Source organism: Moschus berezovskii, chromosome 8 (assembly GCF_049115385.1).
Source record: "Moschus berezovskii isolate FMDL1 chromosome 8, NW_MosBer_1.0, whole genome shotgun sequence".
NCBI lineage: Eukaryota > Metazoa > Chordata > Mammalia > Artiodactyla > Moschidae > Moschus > Moschus berezovskii.
This window is the reverse complement of record NC_142467.1, coordinates 104,429,191-104,443,636: the sequence shown is the minus strand read 5'-3', so window position 1 is coordinate 104,443,636 and position 14,446 is coordinate 104,429,191. Positions and strand designations below refer to the sequence as shown.

General features: G+C 49.2%; 1 protein-coding gene across 2 annotated transcripts in view; it reads right to left on the bottom strand.

Annotated features, from left to right (window-relative positions):
- Positions 1–2,662: 2,662 nt before the first annotated feature.
- The window catches only part of CYP4F22 (cytochrome P450 family 4 subfamily F member 22), a 33,966-nt gene continuing 22,182 nt past the window's right edge, over positions 2,663–14,446 (bottom strand). The window contains exons 6-13 of one of the 2 annotated variants that reach the window (XM_055430916.2): positions 13,998–14,119; positions 10,753–11,020; positions 8,372–8,438; positions 8,131–8,260; positions 6,466–6,599; positions 5,490–5,554; positions 4,039–4,121; positions 2,663–3,461 (exon numbers count right to left, since the gene is read on the bottom strand). In XM_055430916.2, the coding sequence (XP_055286891.1) occupies positions 3,284–3,461; positions 4,039–4,121; positions 5,490–5,554; positions 6,466–6,599; positions 8,131–8,260; positions 8,372–8,438; positions 10,753–11,020; positions 13,998–14,119 (1,047 nt within the window). In that variant the 3' untranslated portion in view covers positions 2,663–3,283. The remainder of the gene's footprint in view (positions 3,462–4,038; positions 4,122–5,489; positions 5,555–6,465; positions 6,600–8,130; positions 8,261–8,371; positions 8,439–10,752; positions 11,021–13,997; positions 14,120–14,446) is intronic. The other variant, XM_088839132.1, reaches the window with a different exon arrangement.

Below are 14,446 nucleotides of genomic sequence, written 5' to 3'. Positions count from 1 at the left end.
CCAGGTATCCAACCCGCGTCTCCTGCTTGGCAGGCAGATTCTTTACCACTGAGCCACCTAGGAAGCCCAAAAAGAGAAAGTAACAGCACCCTTGAGAATTAAATGAATATATCTGGGAAGGGCACACAAGAAGTATTCAACCGATTTGTACCTCGTTACTAATTTGGAGACACCAGGGGCTTGGTCCTTGAGCCCCTCCTTCGTGTACTCACAAGCTCGCCAGTGTGTACACGCGCACACACACACACCAAGGGATCCCTCCTAGCCCTGAGGCTGTTTAAACAACGTCTAAACACTGAGCGTCCCCAGGTGTACATCACCAGTCCTGAACTTGTCCAAATTTAGAACCCATCTATCCAACTTCCAGGTTGACTTCTACCCTGGCCCAAACAAACATGCTGATCTCAAACCACCTCCCCCTTCCTCTCCCCCGCCAAAAAAAAACACTCCATTTGGGATTCTCCATCTCAACTGATAGCATTTCCATCTTTCCAGGTGCTCAGACCCAAACCTGGTCTTCCTTCGTAGCTCAGTTGGTAAAGAATCCACCTGCAATGCAGGAATACACCTGCAGTGCAGGAGACCTGGGTTCGATTCCTGGGTCTGGAAGATCCCCTGGAGAAGGAAACGGCAACCCATTCCAGTATTCTTGCCTGGAAAATTCCATGGACAGAGGAGCCTGGCGGGCTACAGTCGCAAAGAGTCGGACACGACTTGACGACTAAACCACCACAGACCCAAACCTGGTGTTGTCCAGTTCTCCCAAACCCCACTTTCCAGTTATCTGCAGGCCTGCCAGTATGACCATCGTGAAACAATTATTTCTCATCATAATCCAACCGCCGCTAGTCGCCTCTACAGCCCCCAGCTTGGGCAGAGCCACCATCATCTCACCACCTCCCCCCCGACCACCAACCAATCTGATTTCCCTCATCCCATCCTCGCCACAGTCTCTATTCAGCAGAGCAACCCACGACTGTCAGATAACATTTTTTTAATATTTGTTTCTTTATTTGGCTGCTCCGGGTCTTAGTTGCAGCATGCAGAATCTTCAAACTTCTGTTTTGTGGCATGTGGAATCTCTAGTTGCAACCTGTGAACTCTTACTTGTGGCACGTGCTATCTAGTTCCCTGACCAGGGATCAAACCTATGTCCCTGCATTAGACACATGGAGTAGTCTTAGCCACTAGACCACCATGGAAGTCCCTGTAAGACAAATCTTGTCCATCTTTTGCTCAGAACCCTCCATGGCTCCCAATTTCTGTCACAATGAAATTCCAAATCCATCCAGTGACCTCCAAGGCTGTGTGAATTTACTTATTTATTTGCCAATTTATCATCTGTCATCTGTTTCTCCCACTACCACCAACACCAGAATGTCAGTGATGCAAGGACTCAAACACTCCCTGACTCACAGCAGATGCTCAAAAAAATATGTGATGAATTAACATGATTATTGTAGTCACCGTCATCGTCCCACTTCTATAGGAGGTGGTGCAGTAGTAAAGAATCTGCCTGCCAGTGCAGGAGGCACAAGAGACTCGGGTTCAACCCCTGGGTCAGGAAGATCCCCTGGAGTAGGAAATGGCAACCTGCTCCAGTATTCTTGCCTGGAGAATCCCATGGACAGAGAAGTCTGGTCGGCTCCAGTACATGGGGTTCCAAACAGTCAGACACAACTGAAGTGATTTAGCACACACACACACACCCTCTGCATAAAACCTGTACTGTGACATGGCCCACCCTTCCTCCCACCCTTCCTCCATTCCAGCCCCACTTCCCAGTTCCAGCCACCCTAGTCCCTTTGTGAGTTCCATGAGCACACCACACGCTCACCTCAGGACATTTGCAGATGCTGTTCCTGCTTCCTGGAATGCACTTCACTCCCTTCTCAACACTCAACTTCTACTCCAGGTTCAGCATCAGAGTAGCTCTCCTTGACCCACCCTCCATCCCCTGCTATGATTGCCCAGCACCAAAGCCTCTCTTTTGCAGCACTTGTCACAGGTTGTAAATACATTTACCCATGGAATTATTTGTCCAACACATGTCCCCCATCCTCCTGAGGGCAGGGATTTGCCTACTGCCGTGCTCCCATCCCAGTGCCATTGGACACTTACTAAGTAGTATGTTGAAATAAGGGGCTTCCCAGGTGGCACTAATGGTAAAGAACCCATCTGCCAATGCAGGGGACAAAAGGGTTTTGATCCCTAGGTTGGGAAGATCCCCTGGAGGAGGGCATGGCAATCCACTCTAGTTATTCTTGTCTGGAAAATCCCATGGACAGAGGAGCCTGGCCGGCTATAGTCCATAGGGTCGCAAAGAGTCGGACACCACTGAAGAGATTTAGCACACATACACATGTTGAAATAAACGAATTCACAAACTGTCCCCAAAAGCCCAAGTTTATGTCCGAAGACAAATGGCTTCCCAGCCTCCTAGCCCACAACTTCCCATCTGTCCAGGACCCCTCATTTCCTTGCTGGAATCCAGGTGTAAGGATTTGATCTGGCTAGTGAGTGGGTGATGGGAGCTGTCTGCATCCTTTGCTTATATTCTACAAAATTCAGGACACTCGCCAAAGGGGTTTGAGCGAGGGAAGAAGGAAGGAGCTTTAGAGGGAGAGTCTGGGCTTACAAGTCAACAACAAACATCCTGGGCTTGAGAGGGAGAGTCTGGGTTTACTACAAACATCCTGGACTTGAGAGGGAGAGTCTGGGTTTACAAGTCAACAACAAACATCCTGGGCCCTGGGATGCAGCCTCGGGAGTTCATCCATGTGAGCTGGGGGCCTCAAGAAGGTGATGTTCAGGGTTCTGATCTCAGGCTCCAGTTTTCAAGTTTTCAATTTAAAAGCCAGCCGAGATCTGAGGTAGACTGGGCTTGTAGCCTAGAGGCCTAAGGTCCTCGGAAGGTTCAGTAGGCGGGGCCTGAACGTCGGAATCCGAGAGATGCTGGGGCGGGGCCTGAGCCCGAGGGAACGAGGCCAATCCTGGTCCCTCAAACAAGAGGGCGGAAACTGGCACTCAGGGGGGCGGGATCTCGACCTCAAGGGGCGGGATCAGACCCTCCAGAGGCGGAGCCTTTCCTTGAGTGGGTGTGACCAGCACCATCAGGCTACTTAACGGGGGAGTCCGGTCCTCCAGGAGCTGAGCCTGACTTCCGGGGCGTGGTCTATGCCCTCAGGCTCTTGGGGGCGGGGCCTGGGCCCTCGGAGGCGGGACCTGGGCCTCTCTGGGCGGGGCTTGGGGCCCCCTCCGATCCACAGGGTCGCGCCGACCTTCAGGCCCGCGGAGGCAGCGGCTCCACCTTGAGCCAGATGCCGTTCTCCGTGCGCAGAATGAGCTCGGGCTTCCGCCGCACCTTGCGCGTTCGGTCCACGCTCAGGCGGAAGCGCAGTAGCGTCAGCGCTACAGCCACGCGCATCTCAGCCATGGCGAAGCTCTGTCCGATGCAGTTCCTGGTGGACGGAGGACACGGGGCTCAGGCTCAGCCGCTGTGTGAGCGGGGTCCCTGGGATGGGGTGAAATGACCTCCACCTCGGAGCCTCAGGGTTTCCCGGGTAGCTCAGACAGTAAAGAATCTGCCCGCAATGCGGGAGACCTGGGTTCGATCCCTCGTTTAGGAAGTTCCCCTGGAGGAGGGCATAGCAACCCACTCCAGTATTCTTACCTGGAGAATCCCATGGACAGAGAAGCCTGGTGCGCTACAGTGCATGGGGTCACAGAGAGTTGGACATGACTGAATGACTAACACACACTGTGAGCCTCAACTCCCGGACAAAGGCATCATAGAGCCATTAAGAGCACATGAGCCCAGAACTCAGGGCGTGGCATAGAGTAGATATCTGATACCTTGGATGATATCGTAGGGTCTGATCTGGGGGCTTCCTGATGTATTGAGGGCACGAAAAGGGTACCAGGTTGGTGGACAGGACACCCCCAGTGGTTTCTGCTCCTAACAGGTACATCCCTGACCTTCCACTGGCCTCGATGTTCCTCCTACACTTCACTTGGATTGGGGAAAATAAAAGTTACCTGGGTCCTGCAGAAAAGGGCACATAAGCCAATGGGGAGCGCTGCTGTGGGTTGTCAGGATCAAAGCGATAGGGATTGTACACCTAGGCCAAAGTAGACTGGGGGTGAGTTAAGGGGGCCTGGTTCTGGCCGTCCCAGTGTGGTTCCCTCCCTCAGCCTCTGGGGGCCAGACCAGCTGCACCAAGAGGTCCAGCCACACCTGCCTCCTTTCCATTTCCACCACAGGACCTTTGCACTGGCAGTTTCCTCCACATGGGACACAGTTTTCCCTGCTCCTTGCACTTTAAAGTGTGAACACTTTCAGCTTTAGCTCACCAATCTCTTCTTTGGTAAGGACTTTCCTCACTGTGTGAGCTAAACTGCTCTCCCCCAACCCAGGTCAGTTTCTGTTTCCTTTGTGTATGTATTGCTGTTCAAAATTATCTTATTTATTTGCTTATTTTCTTCCTCCTCACTTCACTGTCTGCTCTGTGAGAGCAAAGACAGAGTGCCCCAGAGGGCCTTCAGTGCCTCATACACAGTAGATGCTCAATAAAAATTTGTGGGGTTTCCCTGGCAGTCTTGGACTCCAAAATTACTGCAGATGGTGACTGCAACCTTGAGATTAAAAGATGCTTGTTCCTTGGAAGAAAAGCTATGACCAACCTAGACTGCATATTAAAAATCAGAGGTAATACTTCGCCAACAAAGGTCCAGCTAGTCAAAGCTATGGTTTTCCCAGTGGTCATGTATGGATGTGAGACTTGGACCATAAAGAAAGCTGAGCACTGAAGAATTGATGCTTTTGAACTGTGGTGTTGGAGAAAACTCTTGAGAGTCCCTTGGACTGCAAGGAGATCCATCCAATCAATCCTAAAGGAAATCAATCCTGAATATTCATTGGAAGGATTGATGCTAAAGCTCCAATACTTTGGCCACCTGATGCAAAGAGCTGACTCATTAGAAAAGACCCCGATGCTGAGAAAGATTGAAGGCAGGAGGAGAAGGGAATGACAGAGGATGAGACGGTTGGATGGCATCACCAACTCAATAGACATGAGTTTGAGGAAGCTCCAGGAATTGGTGATGGACAGGGAAGCCTGGTGTGCTGCAGCCCATGGGGTCGCAAAAAGTCAGACACAACTGAGGGACTGAACTGAACTGAACCCTGGCGGTCCAATGGTTAGGACTCTGCACTTCCATTGCAGGGAGCACGGGTTCAATCCCTGATCAGGAAATTAAGAGCCCACATGCCACACAGTGCAGTCAAAACTTTTAAAAAAAAAAAAAGATTTGTAGATATAATGAATTAACAGTGAATGGGTGAATGAATGGGGGGTTGAGGAGAAGTACTCAAGCCCTGCACTCAGCCCTACAGTCTGACTCCCTGGGGAGGACGAGAGGTGAGGCCTTGCTGACCAAGGTCTTAGGAGAAGAAGCTGAGAGAAGGGAGGGTTGGGGCAGGAGCTCACCTTGGAGTCAGGCCACACTGTAGGGTTATAGTGGGTCCCATAGATGCTAACCAGGCAGATGATTCCTGTGGGGAGGGGGAGGGTCAGTGGGATAAGTGAAAATGAGGGAAACCAGGACCTCCTCTGGAGACCTACCCCTCCCCCAGCTCTTTCCAGAGCCACATAATTCCCACAAGCCATCTGCCGCCCTTTCCTGCCCATCCTTCCTTAAAAACTTCTGCTTCACCATCCACTGCCTTGCTTCTCCATTAGAGAACCCCATAGCCTTCTTCCTCGCTGTCATCCTGGCCACACAGGGATCTTTCTCACTCACACATCTGACATTGCTCCTCCACAGCTTAAATACCTCCCATGGCTCCTTATTACCCCGAGGATCAAGTTCAAGTGCCTCAACCGTGCATTCAACTTCTTTCAGTATCTGTACCCTGAGGCTCTGCTCCATAAACATGTTCTCGCTTTCATTTCCCAAGGCTCACCTCTCATGTTCCCTCTTCCAGGCTGCCCTCCCTGCATTCCGTGCCAGATACAGTCATCGCTCCTTATCTGGGGCTGCTCCGGTCCCTGTCCCTCCCTGCAGCCCATCCCTCACCCCATGTGACTGGGAACATCCACTCCCTGCTGTATCTTCCCCAGACTGGCTGGTACTCAAGGCTTGGACCTGGGGATGAGGCTTCACTAGATGCCCAGCCTCACCCAGGACAGGACCTGGTCTCCAGGGGATATCTGGCAACAGAATGAAGCCAATCCTTCTCTACCTGCATTCTTACAGAGCCCACACCATCATACCTACTCCTTCCTTTCTGCTTGGATCCACCCACCTCTATCTCCCCGATATACACACACAGCTGGATTTCCTCACCACTCCCAGAAGCAACAGGCTATAAACTGTCTACAAGGATAATGCACCTGGGGCAGGCATGGCCAGACCCCCATGGGCAATAGAGCAAGCGGGCAACAGGGAACACAAAGGGGGCACCTTTGGGGATGATGCGTCCATCTGGGAGCTTGATGTCCTCCGTGCAGCGGCGGGAGACCAGGGTCACAGGTGGGAACTGGCGGAGGCTCTCCTTGATGCACATAGTGGTGAAGGGCAGTTGGGTCAGGTCATCCCTGGGGAATGCGGAACAGTGGGTGACTAGAGGCCAGGCCATGATGCCACCCCCTCCCCTAGAGACACACACACACACATGTGCATAGGCTATTAGGAGCAACCGCAGGAAACCAGTCCAGGATTTCAGACTTCCCCCAACTTTAGGTATTTGCAGTTATGCACTGTACACACCTCTAATCCTCAACAGATAAAATATCTGCCCCTGACCAATCAGAGCAGCGCTAGCTGGATGTCTTTGAGCCAAGCATTAATTCTCTAACTGATGAACTGTGTGGAGGTCAGGGGGCATCCCTGGGGATGTGCCAGGACAAACAGAACGACCTGGAGTAGCAGCGATTTACCAGACTGAATGGATCAATTTCAGTATTTATATACCCACACATCATCTCCTTATACTATATTATTTTTTTTCCTTTGGACTTCAGTGCCCAACATTAGATTAATTATAATTGTTCATGATCTAGATTGTTTTCTTTACACTAACAGGCTGTCTTTCAAAGAAATTTTATGCTGCTACCACAAAAGGCAAATGGCATGCCTGGTATAAAGAGATCCATAAGTATAAACACCACTGGGAAAAGAGAAGAGAGGTATTGAATTCTGGCTAGATACCCTCTCCTGCCAATTCTCAGAGCCTGAGGCATCATCTCCCTTCCTTAACAAGGCAGATTAGCAAGGATTAGCAAGGTGTAAAATGGCATCAACATAAGATGGCATCAACTGAAAGTGTCTCCCTGAGTTCATAATCCAAATGACTGATAATGAACCAAAAGGAACTTTCTAGTTGTTTGATGCTGCATAATGCTGTGTTTTCTTTGCATCAGCCAGAATCAGCTCTACACGGCATACATCTGAAGTAAACTAGATTATTATTCCTGATTCTTACACTTCCCCACTACATTGGAATTATGCACCATGCCCTTTGCCATGTGATTCTGAGTACCTTTGGCTCAGATGGATGGAGTATATGTCCCACCCCATTCATGTTGGGATCGGCCTGGTGAAATGCTTTAGCTAATAGAATGTTACAGTGCAAGCAGAGGTTTTTAATTGTGTGATTCTTTGTGCTTCTGGAGTCTGCCCTGAGAGGACCATGTCCAGTATGGCTGCTGGCCCAAGGAGAATGAGGAGACATGTAGGACAGATCTGAATTCAAACCTCAGCTTGGAAACAAACCTATTCAACTCAGTGAAGCTCAGCAGCAATAAGAGAAATATGCAGATGAGAGCAAAAAATATGTGCAGACAAAAGCAATAAATAAATGCTTGCTGCAAACCACTGAGCTTAGGAACTGTTTGTTACACAGCATTATTGCAGCCTTTGCTGACTAAGACATTCCCAGCTAAGAATTTCCGCACTATGAAGAGTGCCTATGCATTACTGTCATCCCCATTTTACAGGTGAACAAACTTAAATTCAAGAAGTTTAAGTGACTTGTCGAAGGTTAGTTAGACAGTAAGTGGTAGAGAGATTAATACTCAAGGCTGTAAACTCAACCTGCCCCCAATATCCCCAGGACCCAAGACTGACCACTCCAGTTCCTCCAGCTCCCGGCCTTTCATGACTTCCTGGATCTCTTCTCGGCACTTCTCCTGGTACTCTGGATACTTGGCCAAGTTGAACAGTACCCATGACAGCCCACTAGATGTTGTGTCATGACCTGCAGGCAGATGAGGAGCCTAGATGGAGGCTGCCTGAAGGTAGCAGAGACGCTGTCCTCAGACAATGGGGCCCTTTCCCATCCTTCTCTAGCCTCATCCCACATCCTCACCCTCAAACATGAAGGTGTCTGCCTCTGCTCGGATATCCTCGTCTGAGAGTTCCTTTCCATCTTCATCCTGGAATGGGCAATAGACTGCTCAGCTCATTTTGTCTCACCCGCCACAACCTAGGAGTTCTTCCTAGGACATCCCTTTTGGGACGTCCCTGTGGCCCAGTGGTTAAGAATATGCCTGCCAATGCAGGTGTCAGGGGTTCAATCCCTGGTCCCAAAAGATCCCACATGCCGGGGAGCAATTCAGCCCATGTACCACAACTACTGAGCCCACATGCCTAGAGCCCGTGCTCTGCAACAAGAGATGCCACCGCAATGAGAAGCCTACACACCAAAATGAAGAGTAACCCCCAGTTGCTGCAACTCAAGAAAGCCTGAGCAGCAACAATACCCAGCACAGCCAAAAATAAATAAATAAAATGTTTAAAAAGATCTCACATGCTGCAACTAAGATGCAGCACAGCCAAATAAATGAATATATATTTTTTAAAGACACCCACCTCTTTCTCTTAAGCCAAGCTGCAGGGGAAAGGATTCCAGGCAGGTGTGTGTGTGTGTGTGTGAGTCATTCAGTCATGTCTTGACTCTTTGACACCCCATGGACTGTAGCCTGCCAGGCTCCTCTGTCCATGGAATTCTCCAAGCAAAAATACTGGAGTGGGTTGCCATTCCCTTCTCTAGGGTATCTTCCTGACCCAGGGATCGAACCCAGGTCTTCTGCATTGCAGGCAGATTCTTTACCATCTGACCACCAGGGAAGCCCAAGCAGACAGAGGTATGCAACTTGTCCAAGAAAGAGGGAAAGAGAGCCAAAGGTGAGAGGAAAAAGGGAGTTTGCATTTCTTTGGCAGTTCCTATCACCAAGCATCTTGCCGGAGGTCTGACAAAATCTCATGATCAGATGTTATGCTCGTCATGTTATAAATGAGGAAACTGAGGCTCAGAGGGAAAACTAAGGTCAAATATCCATGAAGTGGTTGAGCTAGAACTAGCATCCAGGACCATCTGAATCCAAAACCCAGGCACTGCTCAGAAACTCCACAGAAGCATCACAAACAGGTGACCACATTTCTCTGCAAGTGTCACATTTTTTCAAGGTCTTCATTAGTGCCGTGGGCCGAATTGTGTTCCTCCCCACCCCCACTCCAGAACCCATGAGTTAAAATCCTAACCCCAAAATGTGACCTTATTTGGAGATAAGGCTTTTGCAGAGGTAATTAAGTTACAATGAGGTCATTAGTGTGGGCCTTAATCCAGTGTGACTGGTGGCCTTATAAGAGGAGATGAGGACAGACACATACAGAGGAGAGGCCATGTGAAGACACAGGTGAAGACAGCCAGCTACAAGCCAAGGAGAGAGGCCTCAGAAGAAACCAAGCCTGCCATCAGAGTTCTAACCTCCAGACTGAGAAGACTGATTACTGCCATTTAACCTCCCAGTGTTGGGACTTCCCTGGTGGTCCATTGGATACGAATCTACCTGCCAGTTCAGGGGACAATTCAATCCCTGTTCCTGGAAGATCCCACATATTCTGGAAAAACCAAGCCCATGTGCCAAAACTACTGAGCCTACATGCTGCAACTACTGAAGCCCTCTTGTGCTCTGCAGCAAGAGAAGCCACCGCAAGGAGAAGCCTGTGCATGGCAATGAAGAGTAGCCCCTACTCGCCACAACTAGAGAAAGCCCGCACACAGCAACAAAGATCAGCCAGAAAAATAAATAAAATAAAATTTTAAATACTATAAGTAAATAAATAAACCACCAGTGTCACAGTGTTTTTATTTTTTATGGCAAATCTGTGCTCAGTTGCTCAGTCATGTCCGACTCTTTGCAGCCCTATGGACTGTAGCCCATCAGCCTCCTCTGTCCATGGAATTTTCCAGGCAAGAATACTGGAGAGAGTAGCTATTCCCTTCTCCAAGGGATCTCCCCCACCCAGGCATCAAACCCGCGTCTCTTATGTCTCCTGCGCTGGCAGGTGGATTCTTTACCTCTGCACCACCTGGGAAACCCCATTGCAGATCTAGCAGACGAATACAGTCTCACATGTTCTACATCTGCTTGCATTCTAGATTCACACTGTGTGTGTGTGCACTCACGCCCAACTCTTTGCGACCCCATCGACTATAGCCCGCCAGGCTTCTCTGTCCATGGGATGTCCCAGGCAAGAATACTGGAGTGAGCTGCCATTTCCTTCTCCAGGGGATCTTCCTGACTCAGGAATTAATCCCGTGTCTCTTGCATTTCCTGCACTGCAGGCAGATGCTTTACCACTAATGCCACCTAAGATCCACCTTAGTTTGGATTTTCCACAGTTGTGGAAACTCATGAGGAAGCTGTCCCAGGCAGGACTCCACCCTCCAGGGTCCCGTCTCACCTTGGCCAGGAGCAGCACATCAATGAAGTCCAAGGTCTTGCCCTGCTTGGCCTTAAACCAGGCTTCAGCCCCCTGTTGGCGTAGCGCCCGCCGCCGCTCCTGGATGACCTCTGTGGTGAAACCATGCACAGTGTCGCAGGCCTGCCGGAAGCGCCGTCCATCAGCCGTGCGGTAATAGATGAAATCGAAGTAGTGATGCAGGCGATACTGGCGCCGGACCACCAGGGCACTCAGTTCAATGATGGCCGAGATGTAATCGCTCATCTTCCTGCCATGGAGAAAAAAAGGCATGAGCATAGGCCCTAAGACAAGTTTCCTCTCTCAGTGGGCAGGTGACAAAGAGTTGTTGTTGTTGTTTAGTTGCTAAGTTGTGTCCGACTTTTTGTGAACCCCCACGGGCTCATCTGTCCATGAGATACTCCAGGCAAGAATACTGGAGTGGGTTGCCATTTCCTTCTCTGGGGGATCTTTCCAACTCAGGGATCGAACCCATGTCCCCTGTATTGGCAGGCGGGTTCTTTACCACTGAGTCACCTGGGAAGCCCGCAGGTGACAAAAAGCAGCCCTGAATTAACTCTATTTTCTTATTTCCTTGTTTGTTTGTTTTGGCTGCACTAGGTCTTAAGTGTTGCATGCAGACTTTCTCTAATTGTGACAAGCAGGGAGCTACTCTTCATTGAAGTGCACAGGCTTCAGTGAGCTGTAGTGGCTTCTCTTGTTGCAGAGAACAGGCTCTAGGCCCACTGGCTTAGTAGTTGTAGCACAGAGGCTTTGTGCTCCAAGGCCTGTGGGGTCCTAATTTCCAGACCAGAGATTGAACCCCTGCATTGGTAGGTGGACTCTTCACCTCTGGACCACCAGGAAAGTCCATTTCTTTGTTTTCTGGATGTTCTTCCATCTGGACCCTCACTGACTAGACAGATACCACCCCTCCCAGGACTAGCTATTTCTTAGAGGCAGCAAATGACCCACCCAGGAGCGTCCTTTTCTTTTGCAAATCAATCAATCCAGAGTCCATACTCCAAACATTATTGGGCTGAGCCACTATACCCCTACCTTAATTATCCCTGGGCCAGGCACTGGATAACTTGGGGCACCTCTCCGCCCCAGAGCCAGCTGAAATTATTCAAGCTAGCCAACCCTAGGACTTCCCTGGTGGTTCATGGTTAAGAATTTGCTTGCCAATTCAGGGGACACAGGTTGGATCCCTGGTCCAGGAACTAAGATCATACGTGCCTCAGAGCAACAAAGGGCCTGTGCCACAGCTACTGAAGCCTGCTGTCTAGAGCCTGTGAGTTGCAACAAGAAAACACACTGTCACAAGAAAACCCACCTCAATGAGAAGCCCACACACCGCAGCAACTAGAGAGTGGCTTCTGCTTATGACAACTAGAGAAAGCCCACACACAGTAACCAAGAGCCCACATCAAAGACACATCTCACCAATAAACAAACTTTTTAAAAAACTTAAAAAAAAAACACTACCCAGTCCTAAGGCTGCATACCCTGCCTTTCCCATTCCTTCCCATAGAAGACCCCCTGAAAATGTTTCTGCCATGCTCCCTCCTGGTGCTTCTCCAGGTAGCCTTGTGTCTTGTGGCACACACACACATCTTGGAAATGGTAAGTAACAAACTATCTTTTCAATGGCAATTGCTTCCTCATCTGTAGTCCTCACCATAACCCAAATAAAACTAAATTCCAGGTACATTTTAAAACAGGCCCAAGGAGAGATGAGGACTTCCATATAAATGAAGCATCACTAAAATTAAATGACTGCAATCCACAGTGTGGGGGAAAATATTTGCAAATCATGTATCTGATGAGGAGCTTGTATCTAAAATATGCAAAGCACTCTTAAAAGTCAAGAATAAGGACTTCCCTGTGGTCCCATGCCTAAGACTGCCCTCCCACTGCAGGAGGCTCAGGTTTGATTTCTAGTTGGGGAACTAGATCCCACATGCCATGACTAAGAGTTCAGATGTCATGACTAAAAGGTTCTGCATGCCACAACAAAGACTAAAGATCCTGTGTGCTGCAACTAAGGCCTGCCACAGCCAACTAGATAAGGGCAAGTGGAAAGTGGGAGATGAAAGAATAACACAATGATACAGGGTTTCTTCTCAGTGAAAATATTCTAAAACCAATTATGGTGATGGGTGCACAATTCTGTGAATAGACTAAAAGCCATTGGTTGTATAATTTAAACGGGTGAATTGTATGGTATATCAACTACATCTCGGTAGAGTTGTTATTTTGAAAAAAAGAAAAACTAAATCGCAAGGGGCAGAGCTGCCAACAGCTGCCCTTAGTCCTTAATGTGCTTGTTGTCTTCGCGCCTTGTTCACCAACTGCCGTTTTCTTGCTGATTTGTGCACGGTTGTGGCCCCTCTTCCCACTAAAATGTGAGTTCCTTGTCTGTGTTGTTGACCACTGTATTCTCCTCTAGAGCTGGGACATAGCAGGCACTCAATATATATTTTTTGGATCAACTAATGAATTAGTTATGAAGGCCATCTCCACCTTACCTAACTGAAACAACACCACTACAAGGCCCAGAGTGACAGAGTCAGCAGCTTGTTGTTGAGGGCCTACTATGTGCTATAAACTTGACAGTCATTATGTCCCTTACTCTTTAGATCCCCACTTAGACTAGAAGCTCCAAGGAACTGGGACTTAGTGCTCACCACCGTATCCCCCATAGCTAGGCACATAGTAGGTGCACAACAAACATTTGATGGATGAATGAATGAACCAGGGCAATAGTTATTTTACTTAGTCACTCAACAAATATCCCCTCACCAACTACTGTGTGCCAGGGCAGTGCTACATCATTTCAACCTTTAAGCATCTCTCAGATCAGAGACTGTCATTCTTATCTTACGAACAAAAAACTGAGGCTCAGAAAGTGTGGGGAGGGACTCTTTCCAAAGACCATATACTTTTCATGGAAGAATGAATTAAACTTAGCACTCACTGAGCATCTACTGTGTGGCGAAGCCATTGACTCGTATTACCTCATTTAATCCCCCTACGATGACTGTGAGGACCAGAGGGAGATGTGCATTTTGGGGATAAGGAAGCAGGCTCAGAGAGGTGATGTCAGTTTCCCAGAACCACACAGCCTGTCAGTGGCAGAGCACCAACAGCCCAGGACTGCCTCACAGCTAAGAGTTTTCTTTCTCCTCTCGTCACCTTGCCCCTGCAGCAGCTGGCTCTATGTTCCCTAGGGAGGCCATACTCACTCCTGGCAGTTGCTGCTGTAGCTGAAGACACATTTCTGAAGACAGTCCAGGGTCATGAGGCTGACATGCTCAAACATGTCAAGGGAGACCTCTGAGCCCTCTGCCAGGTGCCGCCATTTAGCCTGGAAAACAAATGACAAATGGGCATGGAGACCACAGACTTTCAGCCAGGCTGATAATAACCCAGCTGCAAGCTCACTACAAGTCCACTTCATAAGTAAAGGAAGTGAGGGCTTCCCCGGTGGTTCAGTGGTAAAGAATCCGCCTGCCAATGCAGGAGATATGGGTTCAATCTCTGGCCCAGGAAGATCCCACACGCCTCAGAGAAACTAAGCCTGTGCACCACAAGAATTGAGCCTGGGCTCTAAAGGCTGGACACGCGACTACTGGGCCCACATGCCACGATTACCGAAGCTCACAGAGCCTTTCCTCAGAAACAAGAGAAGCCC